The sequence below is a fragment of the Martes martes genome (assembly GCF_963455335.1).
Source record: "Martes martes genome assembly, chromosome: 6".
Classification (NCBI taxonomy): domain Eukaryota; kingdom Metazoa; phylum Chordata; class Mammalia; order Carnivora; family Mustelidae; genus Martes; species Martes martes.
This window is the reverse complement of record NC_137893.1, coordinates 84,529,173-84,554,336: the sequence shown is the minus strand read 5'-3', so window position 1 is coordinate 84,554,336 and position 25,164 is coordinate 84,529,173. Positions and strand designations below refer to the sequence as shown.

The 25,164-nt window shown below is 37.2% G+C and overlaps 1 protein-coding gene across 1 annotated transcript in view; it reads right to left on the bottom strand.

Annotated features, from left to right (window-relative positions):
- Nucleotides 1-25,164, bottom strand: part of ZFAND3 (zinc finger AN1-type containing 3) — a 343,385-nt gene that overhangs the window by 70,950 nt on the left and 247,271 nt on the right. The window contains exon 4 of the mRNA XM_080806280.1: nucleotides 12,543-12,725. Coding sequence (XP_080662406.1) covers nucleotides 12,543-12,725 — 183 coding nt within the window. The remainder of the gene's footprint in view (nucleotides 1-12,542; nucleotides 12,726-25,164) is intronic.

The window sequence follows — 25,164 nt, the reverse complement described above, 5'->3', positions numbered from 1 at the left end:
GATAGTATGTCATACTTAAAGGGTCTCTCCAACATGAAGATCTAACAATTTTAAATATCTATGCCCCTAACATGGGAGCAGCAAATTATATAAACCACTTAATAACAAAATCAAAGAAACACGTCGACAATAATACAATAATCGCAGGGGACTTTAATACCCCCCTCACTGAAATGGACAGATCATCTAAGCAGAAGATCAACAAGGAAATAAAGGCTTTAAATGACATACTAGACCAGATGGACATCACAGATATATTCAAAACATTCCATCCCAAAGCAACAGAATACACATTCTTCTCTAGTTCATGTGCAACATTCATCAGAACAGATACATCCTGGGTCACAAATCAGGTCTCAACTGGTACCAAAGACTGGGATCATTCCCTGCACACTGTCAGACCACAAAGCTTTGAAACCAGAACTCAACCAACAGAGGAAAGTTGGAAAGAACTCAAATACATGGAGGCCGAAAAGCATCCTACTAAAGAATGAATGTGTCAACCAGGAAATTAAAGAAGAATTTAAAAATTCATAGAAACAAATGAAAATGAAAACACAACTGTTGGGTGCCTAGGTGGCTCAGTTGGTTAAGCAACTGCCTTCGGCTCAAGTCGTGATTCCAGAGTCCCGGGATCAGGTTCCACATCAGGCTCCCAGCTCCATGGGAAGTCTGCTTCTCCCTCTGACCTTCTTCCTTCTCATGCTCTCTCTCATTGTCCCTCTCTCAAATAAAGAAATAAAATCTTTAAAAACAAAACAAAACAAAACAACAAAAAAACACAACTGTCCAAAATCTTGGGGACACAGCAAAGGTGGTCCTAAGAGGAAAGAATATAGCAATCCAAACCTTTCTAAAGAAACAAGAACGGTCTCAAGAACACAACCTAACCCTGCACCTTAAGGGGCTGGAGAAAGAACAGCAAAGAAACCCTAAACGCAGAAGCAGAAGCCTAAAGCAAGAGAAGAGAAGTAATAAAGAGCAGAGCAGAAATCAATGAACTAGAAACCAAAAGAACAGTAGAACAAATCAACGAAACTAGGAGCTGGTTCTTTGAAAGAATTATTAAGACTGAGAAACCCCTGGCCAGACTAATCAAAAAGAAAAGAGAAGGACCCCAATTAATAAAATCATGAATGAAAGAGGAGAGATCACAACCAACACCAAAGAAATAAAAGCAATCGTAAGAACATATTATAAGCAACTAGACACCAGCAAATTAGACAATCTGGATGAAATGGATGCACTCCTAGAGAGACATAAACTATCAAAACTAATCCAGGAAGAAATTGAAACCTGAACATACCCATAACCAGTAAGGAGATTGAAGCAGTCATCAAAAATCTCCCAACAAACAAGAGCCCAGAGCCAGGTCACTTCCCAGGGGAATTCTACCGAACATTTAAAGAATTAAAATACCTATTCTCCTGAAACTGTTCCAAAAAACAGAAATGGAAGGAAGACTTTCAAATTCATTTTATGAAGACAGCATTACCTTGATCCCAAAACCAGACAAAGACCCCATCAAAAAGGAGAATTACAGACCAATATCCTTGATGAACACGGGTGCAAAAATTCTCGCCAAAATACTAGCCAATAAGATCCAACAGTACATTAAAAGGATGATTCACCACGACCAAGTGGGATTTATTCCTGGGCTGCAAGGCTCGTTCAACCTTTGCAAATCAATCTGGTGATACAATACATTAATAAGAGAAAGAGTAAGAATCATGATACTCTCACAATAGATGCAGAAGAAACATTTGATAAAGTACAGCATCCTTTCTTGATCAAAACTCTTCAAAGTACAGGATAAAGGGTACATATCTCAGTGTCATAAGAGCCATCTATGAAAATCCCACAGCAAATATTCTCAATGGGGAAAAACTGAGAGCTTTTCCCCAAAGGTCAGAAACACGGCAGGGTTGTCCACTATGACCGCTGCTATTCAACACAGTACTAGAAGTCCAGCCCCAGCAATCAGATAACAAAAAGAAATTAAAGGCATCTGAATTGGCAAAGAAGAAGTCAAACTATCACTCTCTGTAGATGACATGATACTCTGTGGAAAACCCAAAAGACTCCACTCCCAAACTACTAGAACTCATACAGGAATTCAGTAAAGTGTCACGATATAAAATCAATGCACAGAAATCAACTGCATTTCTATACACCAACAGCAAGACAGAAGAAAGAGAAATTAAGAAGGAGTCAATCCCATTTACAATTGCACTCAAAACCATAAGATACCCAGGAATAAACCTAACCAAAGAGGCAAAAAATCTATACTCAGAAAACTATAAAGTACTCATGAAAGAAAATGAAGAAGACACAAAGAAATGGAAAAACATTCTATGCTCATGGATTGGAAGAATAAATAGTGTTGAAATGTCTATGCTACCTAGAGCAACTTACACATTTAATGCAATCCCTATCAAAATACCATCAACTTTTTTTTAAAGAAATGGAACAAATAATCCTAAAATTTATATGGAACCACAAAAGAGCCCAAATAGCTAGAGGAATATTGAAAAAGAAAACCAAAGTTGGCGGCATCACAATTCTAGACTTCAAACTCTATTACAAAGCTATAATCATCAAGACAGTATGGTACTGACACAAAAACAGACACATAGATTAATGCAACAGAAGAGAGAGCCCAAAAAATGGACCTCAATTCTATGATCAACTAATTTTCGACAAAGCAGGAAAGAATGTCCAATGGAAAAAAGATAATCTCTTCAACAAATGATGTTGGGAAAATTGGACAGCCACATGCAGAAGAATGAAACTGGACCATTTCCTTACACCACACACAAAAACAGACTTAAAATGGATGAAAGACCTCAATGTAAGACAGGAATTCATCAAAATCCTTGAAGAGAACAGAGACAGCAACCTCTTTGACCTCAGCAGCAGCAACTTCTTCCAAGACACATTGCCAAAGGCAATGGAAGCAAGGGCAAAAGTGAACTCTTGGGACTTCATCAAGATCAAAAGCTTTTGCACAAAGAAGGAAACAGTCAACAAAACCAAAAGACAATGGACAGAATGGGAGAAGATATTTGCAAAAGACGTATCAGATAAAGGGATAGTAGCCAAAATCTATAAAGGACTTAACAAACTCAAAACCCAAAGAACAAATAATCCAATCAGGAAATGGGCAGACAACATGGACAGACATTTCTGCAAAGACAACATCCAAATGGCCAACAGACACGTGAAAAAGTGTTCAACATCACTCGGCATCAGGGAAATACAAATCGAAACCACAGTGAGGTATCACCTCACATCAGTCAGAATGGCTGATTAACCAGTCAGGAAACAACAAGTGCTGGCGAGGATGCGGAGAAAGGGGAACCTTCCTACACTATTGCGGAAAAGCAAGCTGGTGCAGCCACTCTGGAAAATAGTATGGAGGTTCCTCAAAAAGTTGAAAATAGAGCTACCCTTCGACCCAGCAATCGCACTATTGGGTATTTACCCTAAAGACAGAAAGTTAGTGATCTGAGGGGACATGTGCAGCACAATATTTATAGCAGCAATGTCCACAGTAGCCAAACTATGGAAAGAACCTAGATGTCCATCAACAGATGAATGGATAAAGAAGATGTGGTACATATATAAAATGGAATATTATGCAGCCATCAAAAAACCAAAATCTTGTCATTTGCAACAACTTGGATGGAACTAGAGGTTATTATGCTAAGTGAAATAAGTTAATCAGAGAATGACAATTATCATATGATCTCACTGATATGAGGAATCTGAGAAACAAGACCATAGGGGAAGGGAGGGAAAAATGAAACAAGATGAAACCAGAGAGGGAGACAAACCATTAAGAGACTCTTAATCTCAGGAAACAGAGGGTTGCTGAAGGGGAGGGGTGGGGGATGGGAAGGATGGGATGCCTGGGGGAAGGGTACATGGTATGGTGAGCACTGTGAATTGTGTAACACTGATATATCACAGACCTATACCCCTGAAACAAATAATACACTATATGTAAATTTTTTAAAAAAGACACAAAGTAGAAGATAAAAGACCAAAGACTTGACTTTGAAAAACATCTGTAAATTTTCTAATGAAACACAAGACATCCAAATTAAATTAAGTGTCGAGTGACACACCAGAAGAAAACATTTGCAAGATAAGCGACAAAGACTTATGGGTTCCTGCAAATGAGTAAGAAAAAGACAGTTAATTAAAAAATAAGTAATAATACAGACAGGCAGATCACTGGAGACATAAACAGTCAAGAAACATATGCAGCAGTGCTCGATCTCACTACCAGGAGATGTCAGAGGAATGCAATAAGCTATTCTTTTATGTACTGCCTCCCTCCCCCTAGAACACTTAACACTGGTAAAAGCATGGGAAGCACTCTCAAACACTATACACATACTATAAAACAGTAATGTCATTTTGGAAATGAATTTGCCCATGCATATCAAAAGTTAAAAAAATACATATTCTCTGACTTCCTGTTTCCTCCTCCATGTATTTATCATAAAAAAATGACACATGCACTATTAGTCATGTACAAAAATGTCTACTTCACACGGTTTATAGTAGTGGAATATTAGAAATGCCTGAAAAGAGAAAATAATAATAAAAATATGAAATACTTTGAAGCAGTTTAAAAAGAATTACACAGACCTTTATGGTTAATCTGGAAAGATCTCTAAAATATACCATTGGGGAACCTGGGTGGGTCAGTTAGTTAAGCATCTGACTCTCAGTTTGGGCTGAGGTTGCGATTTCAGGGTTGTGAGATCAAGCCATGCTCCACACGGAGCATGGAGCCCACTTGAAATTCTCTCTCTCTCAACTTTGCCCCTCCCCTCTGTGCACTCAAGTTCGAGCTCTCTTCTCTAAGATAAATAAATCATTAAAAAATATATACTGTTAAATTAAAAAAGCAAACCACAATACACAGTACGTTCTCATCTGTATAAAAATGATGAAAATCTTTATGTATGCAAACGTATATATAGCTGTATCTAAAAAAGAATATATAACCCCAAATGAATAAACAGTGATTATCTTTGGAAAGAATGGGAATTTAGTGGCAGACTGGGGACAGAGGTGTGAAAAGACTATTTTCACCTTCTATTCTATATAAACCTGTATGTCTCTGTTTTACTTGTATACTTTAAAAATACAATTAATACTCTCAAGGAACAAAAAGCCAGCAAATGAGTAATTTAAAACTCATGGCTCTACTTTAATTTGGCCTTTATTTTGACTACAAGTTGAAGGTCAGATGATAGTTTAAGTGCCTCAACAAGTTTCAACCCAGCTAACATTATGGAACAGAAATAATTTTGATTAAAAAATACTGCTAAACTGCTCAAGTCCTTCTGCTTTTTGACAGGGATTAATTTAATGATCCCATACATTGATTCCTGGTAAATTACAGCCATGTGATTCAATACAGCATATAACTATATGTTATCATACTGTACTGCAAAGTATCAATCTTTTTAGTAGACAGCTATAATAAACGCAGCATGCTTTATAAAATCAACTCCAGGATAAATAAATGCACTGAAAAAAAAAAACACCTTTAAATTAAAATCAAAAGAGACATTTAAAGTTTGGGCATTCTTCATTATGGGAAAGAATCTTCCACTTTGAGACTATTATATATCAGAAAAGCTCCATCTGTTGTATAATTATCTCTGATAAACGGCCTGATGCTTCGAGCTTCATTAGAGAAAAGGGAAAAGACAGACACATACAGAGAGAACTGTAAATAAATCTCCCCACCATATTTCACTTAAAAGCAGCCCACCAGGAAGTCATAAAGTATTTTTTTAATAGGTAATATTTTCTAAATATTCTCCTAGAATAAGCTAGCCTGTTATGACCAATATCTATCTGGTCTTCTGAAGTTGGCATGGTCCAAAAAAGGGAAAACTAGTTTCACTGAAAGATTATTAGAAACTTAATTGGTAAAAACAAACAGTCTAGGTACTTGGTGGCTATGATATTAATTTTCCAGGGGACAGACAAGGGATTCTCAGACAACTGAAGACTAGTAGCCAGTGAAGCCCACCCAATGCATGTGCAAAAAAGACCCAAGGGCAGTCTGGCAAGGACATCCGTTAACATGCAGTACTATTTTATTTTACTTTCTAAATGCCTGAGGGAGCTGGGGTACCACCAAGAACCAGTTTCCAAGGAAACAATGGAAATCTCCCTATTCATCCAAATTAATTTAACCACAGATAAAGAATGTTCTCAAATTTCTATTTTGGGAATCACTGTCATAATTAAAAGAAAATCCAGCCAGCACTTGGAAATGAAGCTTTCATCGTTAACAATCTTCATTAACATGCCGGTTAGTACGGTTCTCACTTTTTCTGTATGTTTTCTTTTGGCTATAACAAAAGCATCTCCTGGATAGATGCAGTAGAGAAGAGTATGAAAAATCTTGAGTATTATGGATGAAAAAAGCCCAGAGGTGAGTGCCAGTCCTGACATGTGACTCAAAGGAAAGTATCATGCAAACTGTTTTCTCATTTGTGGAACAGGAAGGAGAGTACCCATGCCTATGTTGCACACTGTCAGGATGATCCCAAGAAAATGTGTGCTTTGTTAAACAGTCGTTAGCAAACTTTTGTAAAGAACCACTGGGTCTCTGTAGTAACTACCCAATTCTGCTGTTGTATTGCAGAAGCAGCCACAGACACCATACATAAATAATGAGCTTAGCTGTGTTCCAGTAAAACTTTATGAACACTGAAATTTAAATTTCATGTAATTTTTTAAAGTCACAAAACATTGTTTGGCTTTTTTTCAACCATCTAAAATCATTTTTTAGCTCTCAGACCATACAAAAACAATTGATGGTCTGGATGTGGCCCATGGGCTGTATTTTGCCAATTCCTCTTATAAACTATAGTTTTATAAATGTGTTGGCTACTGTTTATTTCTTACTATGTGCCTCGACAGAGCTAGGAAAGTATTCTGTATGAGGCGGGCCCTCTCAAACTGCTATATTAGAATGTCAGAATACTTGAATACAAGCCCATTCATTTCTTGCCATTACTCTTCCCCAGTATCAGGTATGGATATCAACTCTGTCTGGCTATTAGTTCTCTTCCTCTCCTGCCTAGAAAGAAACAGACCAGCCAACTCTCCCATAACACCTCAATTTCTATCCAATATGTAGTGGGACTAGGAAAAAAACAAAACTCAAAACCTACGTAGGCATGCACATCAGAAATCTCCGAAACATGTCGTAAGTAGAGACACCCAGGGTAACAAGAAAGCTGATTTACAGGAGAGGGGGCATTTTCTTCATCTTTTATGTCCAATCTGGTAAGACTCTGACTTAAGGTGACCAGTCAGCATGCCACTAATTTAACAATAAAACAACAACTGGTTCCAGTGTTCTAGCTACAATCTAACATTATCCTTTCTCTCTTTAAAAGTTGGGTCATGATACAAATCACAGTTTATCACCTCTATGAAAGTCTTGGAAATTGGGAGAACAATGAATAACAGCAAAAGGAGAAAAAAAGTTAGGTTTTTTGTTGTTGTTGTTATTTTGTTCTTCTTCCTCCGTAGCTTAAATTTGCATGCAATGTCCTTTACACTATAAATCACTACAGAGATAGGAAGCTCTGGTGTAATGCCAGAAGTTCAGGCTGCTCTGTGATCTTGGGGCAAGACAATGAATCATCTGTACCTCCATCTCCACATCTGTGAAACAGATATGGCTACAGTCCCCACCATACAAGGGTAATTGTGACAATAAAGTAGGTTAATACAGATAAAGTATTTTGAATAGTGCCTGGTACTTGATGAGTACTCTAGTGCTAACTGTTACCCTTATTAAAGCATTTAAATGCTATGACAAGTCCTTTGATCACTATTTGAGTTTTGTTTACACTGACTTTTTTTTCTTTTTTTAAAGTTTCTAATGACTAAACTACCACAGACTTTCTGTACACATACACAATGGAAAGGAATAAGTGTGTGTGGGGGGAGGTGAACAAAAAATATGTTATTTGGAGCTTTTGGTATCTGTTTTATTTGCCCTTCAATCAGGTGTTTTAAGAAATGCTTCTGAATAAAAATCTGTAGTTTCTTTGCTTTATATACTCTTGTAGTTATGAACTCTACCTGCAATCTTTTCTAAACAGCATTAATGTCACCACTTTTCTTTTTGTATATTGATTTGATGGTGAGAAGCAAAGACCAGATATAAACAATACTCATTCTCTTATTATAGAAAATGTAAAACCTTTTCACAAGTCCTAAAGAATTCACAGCACTCCATTCCTACACAATAACAATAGATTCATAATTACTGTATAGTTAACAAATTATGTAGTACTTGGATTTGCAATCCCAAAACCCATTTCCTACATCTCCATACCTCTATATAAGGAAAGCTACGAAGGATCAACGGATGAAATTCCGGTCCCAAGGACACTAAAGATCTGTGTAAGTAATCTCCTGCCTCCACTTCCTCCACGCTGCTTCTACAAGATACATCACAGCTGATGTACCTGGTCCCTATATACCCTACCCACAAATCAGGCACACATTAGTTTCAACCTCAGTGAGAAAGCTTTTGCAAATGACATGCTGACTGACCACTGCTCCTGCTGCCTCCTCCATTATACCCCCAAATTCTTCTGTATCCATGTCGGAGAAAAAGCCAGAATTTCAGGGAGAGGCATATATATTTGAAAAGGTGACCTCCTTGGGGGTAGAGACCTAATCTTACTCATTTCTGTACCCAGAGCTTAAACTATTGCCTAACTAGGAGGCTCTCAGCAAAGACCCTAAATGAACATACAAAAAAATCTGCAATAGATTATTAAATAGCTTACATTTAGGTAATCAGTCTCATGATCATCAAATCCAAATCTCTCTTGTCTGTTTACAGCAGCAGCATTTTAACGATGAGGTAATATTCTATAGTGGCTGCAAGCACAGACTTTAGAGCCAAAATTAGTGGGCTGAACATGAACTATACTGAGAAGGAGAAGCTTTGGAACTTTGAACTGAAGTCATGAACCTGTCTATCCTTTATCTTCCTCATCTATAAAAGAGGATAATAAAAGCACCTACCTTATAAAACCCTGCGAAAATTAAATGTTAGTACATGTAAAGAGATTAGGAAAGTGCTAAGAAAATAGCAAACACTTCATAAATGCGAGCTTACATCTTCATTATTACTATGAAAGAGCACACCATAAGCTGCAATTTGTTCCTTGGCCTCTGTGAACTTGCCCACTATCATTCTCCTCTTCAACTTCTCCAGTTGCCTCCTCTTTTTCTATTTCACTCTCAAGGTTCTGTTCTTTTTCTTGCTTTCATCCTTACCAATCTCATTTAACCAGTAAGGTTTCAATGATCACCTCCCAACTGCATGAAGCTAACTCTGCCTTCCCTCTTCTAGGCTCCAACTCAACCCACCCACTTAAACATGAAAGTCATCATCATATCTCAGATTAGCGAATCTCCTCAATTCCTCAGATCTATGAAAACCTGAGGATTACAATGAGCCTTATAAGCATTAGGAAATAAGATTAGTTTCAGTAAATTTAACTTAAGATAAACACACAATGGTTTAAAGCAGTGATGTCGTCAGAAAGAATAGATCTGAAGCTACTAGAACTAGGAGACATCCTTACTCAGACTGAAGGTATTTATTTATCAAGAGAAAAAACATGGCAGTGTACAATGGCCTAGACTGGCAAGTTACGGAAATACAGGAAGTATTGTGTCTCAGGGGCTCCAAAGCTCAGAGCAGGTCTAAGACCAAGCAGAGGAGGGAGAAAAGGGTATGAAGATGGAATCTTGAATTGAACGCAAGACCTTTGTTATATGGACTTAGAGTACACCTCATAATCAGCCTGACTCAATTAAAAATTCACTTCATTTTAATTTCACTTGGTGAGTTCACACTTTACCATTTGCTATATAAATCTTTGTATGGGTTGGCTTCCCAGAAAGGTCTCCAGAAAAATGTTTTAGTCCTACGTTTAAACTTTTATTTCCAATCCCTGTTACAGGATTTTTCATGATGAATTAATAAAATTAACTTCTGGTTATGATTTGAGAGTCCGCATACCTTAATTACAGAGCGGAAGTGTTGATTTTGGCAATGTGAAAATTTCTATTCTCTATGGCAATTAAATTTCCCACGGTGAATTAACAGATTAAAAGCAGAGTTTCTGAAGTCAAATGCCTGAATTTGAATCCTGGTTCTGGTACCCAGTTGTTTGTGACCACAGACAAATAACTTGATCTCTTTGTGCCTGTTTCCTGAGTTCTAAAATGGGGATAAATGATAATATCTACTGCACTGGGTTATCTTGAGACATCTAAGAGAAAATGTCCAAAACATACAGAACAATGTCTTACAAACACCGTGCTCAATAAATGATAGCTATTGTTATCTCAGTCTCACACACAACTAGGCTATTCAGATTGGTTTGTTGTGGCCTGATCCTGGTATATATGAATCCAATCACATGAGGTCCTGACCAGCTCCAAAATTTCCCTTAAACAAGAAGTCCTTCACCTAAAGGCCATAGTGAACTTAAAAACATTTTATTCAAAACTGGGTATAAATGGATGGTGTGTATTTTTCTGAGAAAAGGGGCAATATCTTTTATCTGTTTCTCAATAAGTACATGATCCCAAATAGATGTTTTAAAACAAAACAAAACCTATTACCCCAACATTATCACTACCATTTTCTTTTTTGTTAAGACTTATTTACTTATTTATTTGACAGAGAGAGAGAAAGCAAGAGAGGGAACACAAGGAAGGGGAGTGGGAAAGGGAGAAGCAGGCTTCCTGCTGAGTAGGCAGACCTATGCAGGCCTTGATCCCAGGACTCTGGGATCATGACCGGAGCTGAAGGCAGACACTTAATGACTGAGCCACCCAGGTGCCCCATATTACTACCATTTTAATCTTTTCTTCTTCCCTCCTCTTAAAGGATTTCTATACCTTCTTCTGAGCCTCTGTTCAATAGGTTACAGTATTTTAAAAATCCTTCCTCTACAATGTTATTCTAGTATAACCCTTCCCATTTTCATTACTGCCAGGTTACTTCTCCAAACCGTAATAATATTACTTTCTTTGTTCAAAAACATGTCTACTATCTAACACCTAAATATCTTAGCTGAGCATTTAAACCTCTCTGATTGATTATCATCTGCCTTTCCAGCCTTGTCCTCTGTAAAAGGCCCTAAAGGGGTCATTTGCCACTGCAGAACTCCATGTAGCTTTCCTTTAAAGTTCATTCTACTCTGTCTTCTAGAATGTCTTTTCACCACCTTGTATCTGTCTTCAGCACAATTTTCTCCAGTAAACCAACACCCTTCTTTAACAATCACAGTCTTTATTATTTAAGAATCATTAAAATGGGCTCATATAATCATGTATCAGGGTTTCTCAACCTTGGCACTACTGACATTTTAGGCTGGATAATTCCTTGTTGTGGAGGGCTATCCTATGCAGTGTAGGATGTTTAGGAGCATGGGGGTGGGGGACAAAAATCACTCCTGGTTGAGGACCACTGACATACTAGAACAAATATATATAATTGTCCCCTGATAACGAGTAAATTCTTTGAGGACACGGACTTTGGCCTTCTTCACTGTCACCCAGTGCACAAATTTATGATAAATAATTTGTCCTCTGCTAATCGTTCCAAAGTTAGTAGGCAGAACATTCCAACCTACCATATTCCAAGGATTTCTAGATGTTCATAAAATCTGAAACATCAAATTTCAACCTGTTAATTTAAAGCTTTTTAAAAGGCAAAAACTGGTATGTCAAAACGTGCCTAAAATTTTCAAGAGACACTGTTAGTTATAGTTGTGCACTAAAGAAGTTGGCTACACCAGCAAAAAATTTAAGTGGACAATGGACTTCCATATCACATATATAACAGTAACATTCTATCACTGAGAACCTATAGAAGAATAAGAGAAACGATTTTCTCCTCTCTTCAAATACCCAATGTTCTATGAAGCACACAGTGTTATTATTTCCATTAATTGCCTAAAAACATACAAGGCCCAAAGAGCGACAGAAGTAAGGTTTCAATCCAAGGTTCCTAAATTAGGAGTAAGTTCTCTAGACCAGTGGTTCTCATCAATTAGTGCAGATTAGGATCCTCTACAGAGTTAAAAAGAAAAATCCCTGGGCCTCCCTCCAGGTCAATAAAAATTAGATTGAGAGAATGGTGCCAAAGACTGTAATTGTTTTTTTTAAAAAATCTTCTATTTTGCAGTCAGGACTGAGAACCACTGCCCTAGACTGGTTCAAAACCTCATACCTTGACAGTTAACAAAAAAAGCTATCTTTTAAAAGGACCTCAAGCTCTATGGAATAGCTAAAATTTATTCCCTAACTGGCTGACTTGGGCCTAAACATCAACACTTAATCTTGATTTAGAAGAACTGCTATCTTTTTTTCTGAGACAAAGCATTACTAAGAAGCTCATGATACGATTCTTGTGCTGCTTTGTCTAACGCTGCAAAGATGTGGGCACTTACACTCCTCTTTACTTGGTGAAGTTACATTCAATTCTGTCGGAAGCGGCTGCTGGCTGGGACTAAGAGTTGGCGTGGTTATAGAGGTATTGTTGTTGTCACTGGTGGTCTCTTCGGAAAACAAATCTGATTGGCTGTTACTTGTACTTGGAGCGGAATCATCGTCTGGTTGTTTCTTTTGAAAATCTGAAGAGAAAGAGTGATAATAACCAGTTTAATGAAGGAATTCATAATTTCCTTGGGAATTAGAAAACAAAAAAAGTACAAAAATAAAAATTCAATGTAATAGGAGCAATAACAAAGACTACTCTGAATGAAAAAAGGAAGTAAAATACTGGTTAAAAACATATACCATACATACTTTCCACTGGTGGAGGGTAATTGGAATTAAAGCTTTCCATGGTCCCTGTATTGTTCAGAAATATGGCAGACACACCAATTTTTTTATTTAAATTCAATTTAATTAACATATAGTATATTATTAGTTTCAGAGGTAAAATTTAGTAAGTCATCAGTTGCATAGAACACCCAGTGCTCATCGCATCAAGTGCCTTCCTTAATGCCCATCACCTTTAGCCCATCCCCCCACTGACCCCCCCACCCAGCAATCCTGTTTGCTTCCTAGAGTTAAGAGTCTCTTACAGTTTGTCTCCCTCTATGTTTTCATCTTATTTTTCCTTCCATTCTCCATGTTCATCTGTTTTGTTTCTTAAATTACACATACGAGTGAAATCATATATTTGCCTTTCTCTGACTGACTTATTTCACTTAGCGTAATACCCTCTAGTTCTATCCATGTTTTTGCAAATGGCAAGATTTCATTCTTTTGGATGGCTGAGTAATATTCCATTGTATATATTTTTTAAAAAATCCATTGTATATATACACCCCATCTTCTTTATCCATTCATCTGTCAATGGACATCTGGACCCTTTCCATATTTTGGATATTGTGGACCCTACTGCTAATGAAGATTGGGGTGCATGTGTCCCTTGGAATCACTATGTTTAGATATACCAGTTTAACATAAGATTTTACAAAGCCAAATACAAGTAAAATGTTAGGGGTAGTCAGCAGAAGGAAAAAAGAATAAAGAAGTTATTCAAACCAACAGAGGAAAGAAAAAAGGAGCACAGAAAAAGGCAGGATAAATGGAAAACACATAATAAGACTGTAGAAATAAGTACAAATATGTTAGTAATGGTAATAATTGTAAACTGACTAAACTTAGTAATTAAAAGAGAATGTTCAAATTGAATAAACTAGGTCCTATTTTATAAGTTTACAAGCAACATACTAAAAACATGAACATTAGGATAAAGAAAATTTTAAGTATATTTTTAAAAAGTACCAGCAAAGATGCATGATTAAAAAGCCAGTAACAGTGAGGCATCTGGTTGGCTCAGTCAGTTAAGTGTCTGACTCTTGATTTCAGCTCAAGTTACAATCTCAGGATTATGGGACTGAGCCCCACTTTAGGCTCCATGCTCAGCAGGGAGGCTGCTTGAGAATCCTTCTCTTCTTCTGCCCCTGCTCCCCATATATCTCTCCCTCCCTCTCAAACAAATAAATAAATCTTAAAAAAAAAAAAAAAGCCAGTAATAGCTACAGTAGTGTGAGGAGATGGAGACTGAGGCAAAAGGCACTATTCAAGGAAAAAAAGAGAATCATTATATGATAGTAAGGAAAAAATAAAAAGTCTCTCTCTCACACACACACACACCCCTACCTGAAAACAAAGACTTTACCAGGAGGATAAAACAATTTTAAACTTGTATGTACCTAATAACAATGCCTCAAAATATATAAAGCAAAAAAGATTTATGGGAAACTGACAAATTTACTATCACAATGGGAAGATTTTACTATACCTGTCTCAGCCAAAATAATTAGTAAAATTAGAGAAGATTAGTAAGTTTACACTCATATACCCAACAGTAAGTTAGTAAATTATTTTCAAACATGAGGAATATTTATAAAAACTGACAAAAAGCTGGATAAAAAAGCAAAAGTCTTAACAGATGCCAAAGAATTAGTAAGACAAAAACAGTATTAGCTCACCACAGAGCAAGTAAATTAAATATTGATAACAAAAAATTCTATATAATTTTGGAAACTTAAAAAATATTTTAAAAATTTTTTAAATTTAAGATCGTGGGTCAAATCAGAAATTAGAAAATAAATAAATGATAATGAACTACTACTTATCAATATCCAGTAAAGATGAAGATGCAAGTAACATTATCTATACCTCAGTCATTTCACAGTTATATGGCTGAATCACAACACACATGACAAAAATGTTAATTATACATTGTTTGCAATAGTAAAAAGTCAGAAACAGGGGCGCCTGGGTGGCTCGGTTAAGCCTCTGCCTTCGGCTCAGGTCATGATCCCACGGTCCTGGGATCGAGCCCCCATCAGGCTCTCTGCTCAGCGGGGAGCCTGCTTCCCCCTCTCTCTCTGCCGGCCTCTCTGCCTACTTGTGCTCTTTCTCTCTGTGTCAAATAAATAAATAAATAATCTTTTTAAAAAGTAAAAAAAGTAAAGAGTCAGAAACAACCTCAAGGTCCATAAATCGCACTATATTCATATAATGGAATAATGTACACTGTGAAAATGAAACTGTGAAATTGCTATGAATGAATCTCAAAACAATAACACTGAAAAAAGTCACTAAAAGACATAATAAGATTGTATTTACATAAACCTTAAAAAGAGGCAAAACTCAATGTACTACTTAGGAATATGTATGTTTAAACCATTAAAAAATAATTAACATAATTCAGGATAGTGGTTGCCTCTTAGGTTAAAGAGGGGGATATGAAGGTAACAGGTACAGAGGAATATTAAAAATTATAGGTAATGTCCATTGACAAGACAGATTAAAATAAATTAAAATTCATTCATGTAAGGGAATGCTCTATAGCAGTTAAAATTAATGAATGCTACATATACAACAGAAACATCTTAAATGCAATATTGAGTGAGAAAAGCTATGGAAGGATATATATATATAGTATAATACTTTAATTATAATATAATGACATGTGTGGAAATGATACACCCAATTGTGGACAATGGTTATACTGGGGGGAAAAGGCAGGGAGAACAGAGATCTTCAATTGTATCTTTTCATTTCTTAAAGGGGGCAGTGGGTATATAACTTAAAATTATTAGGTATAGTCTCTGTTTCATATAAAAGTCTATAAACTACAGATTATACTGTTTCAATTCAAAGGAGAATCTGACAACTCCACATTGCCTTACCTTCTAAATCAGAGAATGTGTTATTATGCTCTATCGCCTAATCAGAATCACTGTGTGTGTGGGTTTTTTAAAAAAGTTTTATTTATTTATTTATTTATTTATTTGGGAGAGAGACAGAGACCACAAGTGGGGGGGGGGGGGAAGAGGGAGAATCAGACTCCCTGCTGAGCAGGAAGCCCAGTATGGGGCTCCATCCCATGATCCTGAGATCCTGAACTGAGCTGAAGGCAGATGCTTAACCGACGGAGCCACCCAGGTGCCCCCAGAATCATTGTTTTAACAAACACTGAGCTATTATTCATGTTTCACTTACCATGTGCCAGGCACTGAACTGAATGTTTTGTGTGTAATACTCATTCACTTCAATCCTCAAGACAATCCTAATGAGGGAAGTGTAATTACGTAGTCATATACCACTTCAACGATGAAGAAACTGAGGCTGAGAAAGTTTAGGTCATTTGTTCAAAGTTAACAGCTAGTTAGTACGTAGCAAGATCAGGATTTAAATGCAAGTTCATCTGACACCAAAACCCATGGTCTTCAATCAGAACCACAGGATGTAAAATGGTGAGCACTAATTTGGCTCAAGGAAAAGGCCTCCATGTCAAGCTCCCACTAATTTACAGAACTAATGGTGAGTGCAATGGATTTAGCCGAAGAATCAGTAACTTTTGTGCTTATCAGCGATCTAAAGCATCTACTGCTTCCTTTCTGTGTATTTACTTCTCATAGCTTTCTCATTCTTTGGTGTTTTGACATTTTAAAATGGCTTATTATCTCGATGTTATTTGTGCAGCAAATTTAGAGAAAATGGTACTACATAAATGGAATAAAAGTACTATAATAATGTAAAAATGACACTTCTTTTTTATATCATGTCACTTCATTAGCTCTCTTATGTCAATATCATTGTATCCCTCCTATAACCATCTCCACCATTTAACTGGAAATGTTACAAGGCCCTAAAGAACTGCAACTGAGTCCATGATACCATCTAGCACAATCCCCAATGCCTGGAGACAGACACACAAACTCACTCCATCAGGCACAATAATACTTATGGGTAAATGACATTGATGTCTATAGACAATAACAAAGTCCCACCCACCCAATCTCCAGCCCATGCCTGCCATGCTCCTTCGTGCTCAAGTATTTTTAGTTGTTTTCTTTTGTGAATCTTCAGTTGGAACAATGTACCTTCATTTAACCTATTCTCCCATGATTACTTTTCTGCACTTCCACAGGATGAACAAGTGAAAAAAAATAATCAAACTAACAGTATTCATTACAAACCAAACTGGCTGCACACACAAAAACTAGAAGCTCTGTATGTTTTCTTCTGCTTGAATTCAATAAAAAGCCAAGGAATCACAGAATTTTTAGTCAGAACTAATTTTAAAGATCTAGCTCAATTCTCTCATCTTACAGATAAAGAAAACAAGAGCCAAGAAAGTTAATGCAAGTCACCAGAAATTCATGGAGTTAATCCTAATATAGTTTGTTGTGTTTTGTTTTGTTTTTTTTTTAACTCTTAGGCCAACGCAAGTAACCTATACACTACAAAGAGCTTCAAAGTTGGACCTAGATTTAAACCCTAACTTTGCTATTTACTGGACATAGGGCTAAAAGCAGACTATTTAATCTTTTGGGGCCTGGTCTGTTAAGACAAAAGGAGGGAATTATTTCTACCTCTCACAATAATGTGAATTAAATAAGATAATGTACTTATTCGGCACATGAGTACTCAACAAATGATAGCCATTAAAAATAAAAGGTATTTTCCTAGTTAACAGAAAGGGCCGCGAATTATCTCTTCCTTTTCGCCCTGATATTTGCATCATAATTCGTACTCTCTTGCTCCTCACTTTCTGAATCATTTGGTATTCAACTGCTGACAACTCAAGAAAAAGAAAGAAAAAAGAAAAATAAAAAAAATGAAAAGACACAAGGGAGAAAAAAAAAAAACCGAAAAGAAAGGAAAAGGAAAAGAAAAAAGAAGAAAAATAACACAAAGTCCCAGAAGTTTTCCAAGGTCGGGGGAGCAGATTTACATCACATGTAAAAAAGTGAACAACGAAAAAGGCAGAGAGAATGCCTCTCATCACTCTCCTTTGGAAAGCAGTAAGGGAAAGGGGCAGAAATAGTCACTTCATTTGATGCAGCAACAGTAAAGTCTTGTTCCACTTGCTGTACAGTTCTCATATAAATGGGAAAATTAGAAATCTCCAGGCTTATGAACCTCTATAAGAAAAAAAATGGGATTTATTACTGTAAATTGGGAGAGTTAATTGTCTATCCAAAGGTGTACACCTGGTAAATGTAAATAAGTCTTCCAAAACAGTTATTTGTAAAACCTGAGTAAAAACCTTTGAATTTTATTAATGGGATCGCTGTGCAAAAGTTAAGAAAAGCCATCTTGGCAGCTTAACTCATTAACAACTATGGGGAAAAATAGTTTCTCAACAAAAGGTATTCTTGGAACCTTAAGTATCTAGAAATGGGATGTTTCCATAAGACAGAAAAAATGACCTAATGGTACCAGCTGAGCCAAAATGATCAGTGAAGTCCCTGCGGCTAGCTGCCCACACACTCAACTCACCAGACATACTTTTCTCCACTGTTTTCAGAATGGTTTTTCTCACAAGTCAATCTTACTATAAAGTATACCTCAAAAACACAGAGAGCATTGAAAAACCACCTCGTCCTGCTCTGCTGACAAGCCCATTGACCTGAGCAGTCTCACTGGGACTATCCCTTATCTAATCAGTACTCAAAACTTACCTTTGGTTTGTATATACCCCAACTTCTATCTCTCAGATGTACTACACAGGTTTGGCAAGATGTTTAGCTCATTTAACTCCCATCCCACTTCTAGAATGTGACAATAACTATGTCTTTGGTAATGATTTCTTCAAGGCAGAGAATACACAAAACTGATTTGGAAAGGGTTTCACTAAACTTACCTTCTTTGAAAATAAATTCCTTTTCCAAAACCCTCTTCAGGGACGCCTGGGTGGCTCAGTCAGTTGAGCATCTGCCTTCGGCTCAGGTCATGATTCCCAGGGTCCTGGGATCAGTTCCACATCAGGCTCCCTGCTCAGCAGGGAGGGGACAGCACACAAGCAGGGAGAGTGGCAGGCAGAGGGAGAAGCAAGCTCCCCACTGAACAAGGAGCCAAAGGCGTAACTCAATCCCAGGACCCTGGGATCAGGACCTGAGCCGAAGGCAGACGCTTAACTGACTGAGCCACCCAGGTGTCACCAATGCACATTTTTAAAGCATTTGGTCATACTGTCTTATCCTCTTGACACAATACTCGGTGATTTTCCACAGCACAACACCTACTATGGCATGAAGAATCAACTAACCACTTCTCTAGTCTCCCACAATATAAAAACATTGCTCAATAAATGTTAACTGAATGAGTAAGTGGCTAAACGTTTTCCTGTAGAAAGCCCATCACTGGATTATGTTTAAAATTATTTATCTACTGTCATTTTAAACCTTTCTCAAACTATCTTGTGTGCCTTCAAGGACACACTTAGCATCACCTGGATTAGCATTTCCAAAAGATGAAGTGCTCAATACCTGTGAACTTCTATTTTCATAATTAATTAGTAGAAATGAGAAAGTGAACTGCATTTGTTCTAACTCACTAAGTTTATATGGCCACTAATAAGGCTTCTACATCATTATTATAGACACTAAAGCTGGGTATAAAGAAAATAAAACTGGAGGTGAAAGAGGAACTAAGATTTAAGTGCCTACTATGAGCAAGGCACTCTGCCAGAGGCGTTATGTTCATTTTCTCATTTAACCCTCAAAACAAAGTCGGCAGCAGATGTCAACCCCACACTTCAGCAGACAGTGGAGCATGGCAACAAGTGCTGGAGCTAGAGTTCTGAGACCCAGGCTTGCGTAACTCTGATGTCCACACTCTGCCCACTACAGCATGCATCACCTGAAGCAAGCACCGCTCAGCTTATCAAAATGCAACAACTTGCAGGCTGCAGGGGTTACTTTTCCAATTCCCACATTCCCATTCCAGTCACTAATTCCACCTGACTCTACATCACAGATTACAACGCCATGTCCCACTGGAAGTTTTATTTTAGCATTTCACACCATTAAATGCTGTGTCTCAAGCAGCCAATTAAAGTAAAATGGAAATGCTGCAAATAAAAACTCGATCTGATTATAAATTGAGTTCATGTAAGGCATTGTATGAAGGCCTCCTTTAAAAGAACAGGGTTTCTTTTTCCTCCTCTTCATCCCTTCCCCCAAGTGATGTCCTAAATAGGCTAGAGCCTCCATTAACAAGTACATTTCCAGGTTTTCAAAGCTGCACGTTCCTACCCCCACCCCAATCATAAACCATAGAGACCTTATTTTTTAAAGCTACAAAGCCATTAGCAGTAGTCAACCAATTTATAAACCAGTTTTAGCTTTCTGATTAAAATCTTAATAAAAATTCTACTAGTTGGATGTTAACCTGGTTTAAAAGCCTCAGCAAAAACAAACTGGTCTGAACAAAAATTACCAAGAACCAAGGACTTATTACTATTTAAAAAAACCTTAAAATGCTCTCTCTTTGGAGCCTACCTTATGGGGAAAACTGTGATCTACTCAATGTGGCTAGGTTCATTTAAACTTCCTTTCATGAGTAATCTCTTTAACTTCTTAGAAAATAACAACAAAAAACTTTTCTCACCTACATTCTCATAATGATTCCTTCTCTTAAAAACTCAAGACTGTCTTTACTAATCTCAGAAAGACTGACTGATATTGCTTTGATAATAATTGGTATTTTCAGACAAGTTTAAAATATATACATTATACATCCCCACCCACCACATATACCCTATTGATGGTAAATGACCCCAATCCTGTGTGCCCTATGAATCTCTCCACTTTGAGGTACATCTCAGAAATTAAAGTAGACCCTGTCTTCTGGCCTTCTCCCCCATCTCAGGGGATGGCACCGACATTCTCCTGGAAGCTGAAGCCAGAAGACTGTGGAAGCCTGGGAATCATCTCAGACTCTATATTCTCCTGATCTTAATTTTGTATCTCAAAACATCACCACATTTAGTTATTTATGACTCCAAATACCTCTGGAACCCTACCACACTAATCTTAAGTCATGGTCATCTGTCAGTTTCCTTCAACAGTATCTGATTTCTTCGCATCCTATCTGCTCTTGGTCCACTCTAACACATTCACCACAAAGCAATCTGAGTGAATCAGAGTGATGTTGTAAACACCAGATTCTGATAAGGTCATTTTCCTCCCTAAACTCTTGAATGGCCTCACACTGCCTTTATAATCAGATCCAAAATCATAAACACGGTTTTGAAGTTCGAAGTCTCTTTAAGAACTGGTTTCTGGCTATCTCTTCAGTCTCATCTTTTTTTTTTTTTTTTAGATTATTTATTTATTTATTTATTTATTTGACAGACAGAGATTACAAGTAGGCAGAGGTAGGGAGAGAGGGAGGAAGGGAAGCAGGCTCCCTGCCGAGCAGAGAGCCCGATGCGGGCCTCGATCCCAGGACCCTGGGATCATGACCTGAGCCGAAGGCAGAGGTTTAACCCACTGAGCCACCCAGGCACCCTCTTCAGTCTCATCTTAAGCCACTCCTTCTCCTCTCCCTCCTCCTACTTCAACCATTCTGGGGTCCTTTTTGTTTTTCAAACATCCCCATGCTTTTTCTCAACCTGGAGTACCCCCTACTCATGGGATGTGACTATTTTTCTTTATCTTGCTATCTGCTTGGTAAATCCCACTCACCCCTGAACGTTAACATAAGCACTATTTCCTCAGGGAAGGCCTTAAGAGTATATCCACAGAGGCACGCAATACTCATTTGTTGGATGAAAAATAATGCATGTCTTATTCACTGTATACCCTAGCCCCTAGCAAAAAAATATTATGTCTGCCGCATAATACACAAGATAGAACTGTTGAGTATTAACTTATTTGATCTGGTGAACATACAAAATTTAAAAATATTAGTTCTCCCAGACCTTAATGGACTTTAAATTCCTATAAAATATATTTATAGAAAGTGAACATTTCTATATACAGCAAAAATATTAAATACCCTTTCAGTAAGCAGATATTTAAATTTTAGAAATTATCACTACATATATAAAATTCTCCTCCTTACTACTCACCACAGGTAACTAGTTCTGATTGGACTCATAAGGTCTCTCAAGTTGTATTTGCTTAGACCAAGACCACAGAGCTGTAAGCCTTTTTATTTGAGCATAGAAATAACATTGCACTAGCTCCCAAAAGTATGTCTTCAAATGCTTCTTGCAAAAATAGTCAACAAGAGAATATATGAAGTTAACAAAGCTCACAAACAAAACTCTTATCAGTAATTAAGCTTATTTTATAATCTGGTTTATCACAAATTATACAGTCCCTAGATTCTTCACACCTATAGAGCCTACTGCTCAGAAGTGTGAACTAGCAAAAAAGTCATTTGGAAGAGGGTTGCTTCTTATACAGCATTTATTGTACAGACTCTACAGTTTTCCCAGTAATAGTGTCTCCTATTCATTTACAGGGCATAAATTAACATGTTAACATTACAGAAAATATCTAAAAATCCATTAGTACTTCAATAACATGCACCAGAGACATATTTATTTCATTTCAATCTAACCACAAAATGTGTCAATTTTTAAAAAAAAAAACGAAAACACTGGGAGAAGTTTTCTAAATATTGTGACATTAATCTACTTCCAACAAAGTGAGCACTGGATGATATGTGTGCATATATATGCATCCTACACATACATCTCAACCATCAAAAGTACCGATAGGGCTGGGCAAATTGTGGAAATATTAAGAAAAGCTGACAAAATAAAACTGGCAAATTAGAACCTAAAAACAAACAAAAACCTATCTGTTTATAGCTGATCTTTGATCCCAGTTAAAGACCTCTCCTCAGGCCAGTAGTTCCTACTGTCATTCATGAATCACTCCAATAGCAATATGTGGAATGAGCGTAACTGCTGGAAAGGGTGGAGTCCAGATTTTTTTCTCAGCTCTGACCTAAGGTTTCAAATGTCCGTAAGACTCAACAATACTGGAACAAATTAGAAAAGCATTTTGGGGGTGGGGGAGACGCACTTGGGTGGCTCAGTCAGCTAAGTGTCTGCCTTCAGTTCAGGTCATGATCTCAGTTCTACAACAGGCTCCCTGCTCAGGGCAGTCTGTTTCTCCCTCTTGTTCTGTCCACAATCCCCTCCCCAGCTTGTGCTCTCTCATCTCTTTCTCTCAAATAAATAAAAAAAATTTTAAGAGCTTTAAGAGCATTTGGGAATAAATTACCAAAAAAGTCAGGTTACCCCTTTTTTAAAGATTCCTGACTGCTTTTATAATTTTACCCACAGTTTTCATAATACCAACCCTTCATTTCACCATGCAGAATAGGAGAAAAGACAAACAAAACACTTCCCACTGGCATGCTCCTTTTTGCAAAGTGGGAGGGGAGCAGTGTTCATGCTTGAGCCATTGACAGCCCTAGAACTTGGTTCTCTAGTCTTTGCCTCCCTCCATCCAGGAGAGTACCTGTTACCTTTAGTGAGCTAGTCCTACCCTGATATTTCATTTCCACTCAATCCCCAGGCTCACCATCTCATACCAGGTCCCATACCACCAACCTCCTGCATTTTAACCCTAGTACCAACCTGACCACTTCATTTGCTTGAGGAAATTCAACCAAGGTGGTGGTGGTAACTTTTGAGAAACACTTTCCCTTAAGATAAAATATGCAGAATGTTCAGTATGAATAATTATTCTTCAAACAATGCACTATGGTGTATTTTAAGAATGTCAATCTCTTTCCCAAAGAGAAACAGACTACACACTTTTTAAACTGCTTAAAAAAAAAAAAAAAGTTTTAAAGGATGAAGTGATAGGATTACTAAATATTTTCTCACTATACCTGTTAAAACGTATCAGGGGATGCTCAGAAAAGATCATGATTTTCACATGTTCCAAAGATCAGGCCTAACTGACTAATTTTTATCCAATGAACCCAAGATAGCAAAAGAATGGATGATGTTTGTATGGTTCAGAGTCATCTGTCTACTAGCAGAAAGAATAAATGTTCTTTCTGAAGAACACTATGGCTGGTTGCGAAAAAGCTGTAGAATATAAGAAAAATCTTGTCCTTTACATAAAAGCTATCAGCAAAAGATCTGAGAGATTTCTCCACTCATAAGAAAAGTGCTCATGAAGTTATCTATATCCCCCTTCACAGTATGGTGTTTAGGAGTGTGGAATCAGACTGAGTTCAAATACTGGCTCAGCCTCTTTTTTTAAGATATATTTATTTGAAAGAGTGCATGCTTGGACGTGCACAAGTTGGAGGACAGAGAGAGGGAGGGAGAGAACCCCAAGCAAACTCCCCATTGACTGTAGAGCCCAACATGATTAGGGGCCCTATCTCATGAGATCACGACCTGAACCAAAATCATGAGTGGAACACTCAACTGACTGATCCACCCAGGTGCCTTCTGGCTCAGCCTCTTAATTGCCCTGTGACCCTGGGCAAGTCACTTAAGTTCTCTTGCTTCAGTTTTTTTCTATAAAATGAAAATAGTAACTGTGTCTACTTCATAAGGTTACTATGTAGATTATGTTAGATAATACATGTTAAAGTCTTTGATCAATGCCTGGCACATCTGAAGTCTCAGATTAACTATAATTTTTATTATTCCTTTCTGCCTCCTTGCACACAATTTAAGAATTTACTAGTGTGAGACCAGCAATGAAAAATAACTTCTCTGATGCCAATAAGTGACCAGGAGGAATTACACCTAACTCAGTTTCACTGACAATGTACACTAAAATATATCAATCTTAGGGGTTACAAAGAAGTTTTCAGGGACCCAGTAGTTATAAATGTCCAAAGTCAACTGGCCTAAACCAATACAGAGTGGTGTGGTTACTGTGGCTAATTGGCAAATATAAGCCTCACCTAAGGGCATGTGATTTCAAACATAAAAACAAAAATAAAAACTTTCAAATACAACGTATCTGTGCCCTGCAAGTCAACAGTTTAAGACTCCTGCTTTAAACAGAGACAAATATTTATTATATAAAGCTTTTACAAGCTGCATTATTAATTCCACACGTATTAATTCCACATATAAAGAAATGATTCATCCAATACACGCTAAATCGATGTAAAGACAAACAGGAAAGTACAAGAGATATAACAGAATCCGACAGACCTGTGTTTGAACTTTGGCTAAGCTACTTAGAAGCTGTGTCCGTAAGAAAGTCCATACTTATTTCCTCATCTGATCCTTTGTTAAACAGGTGTTGAATAAAT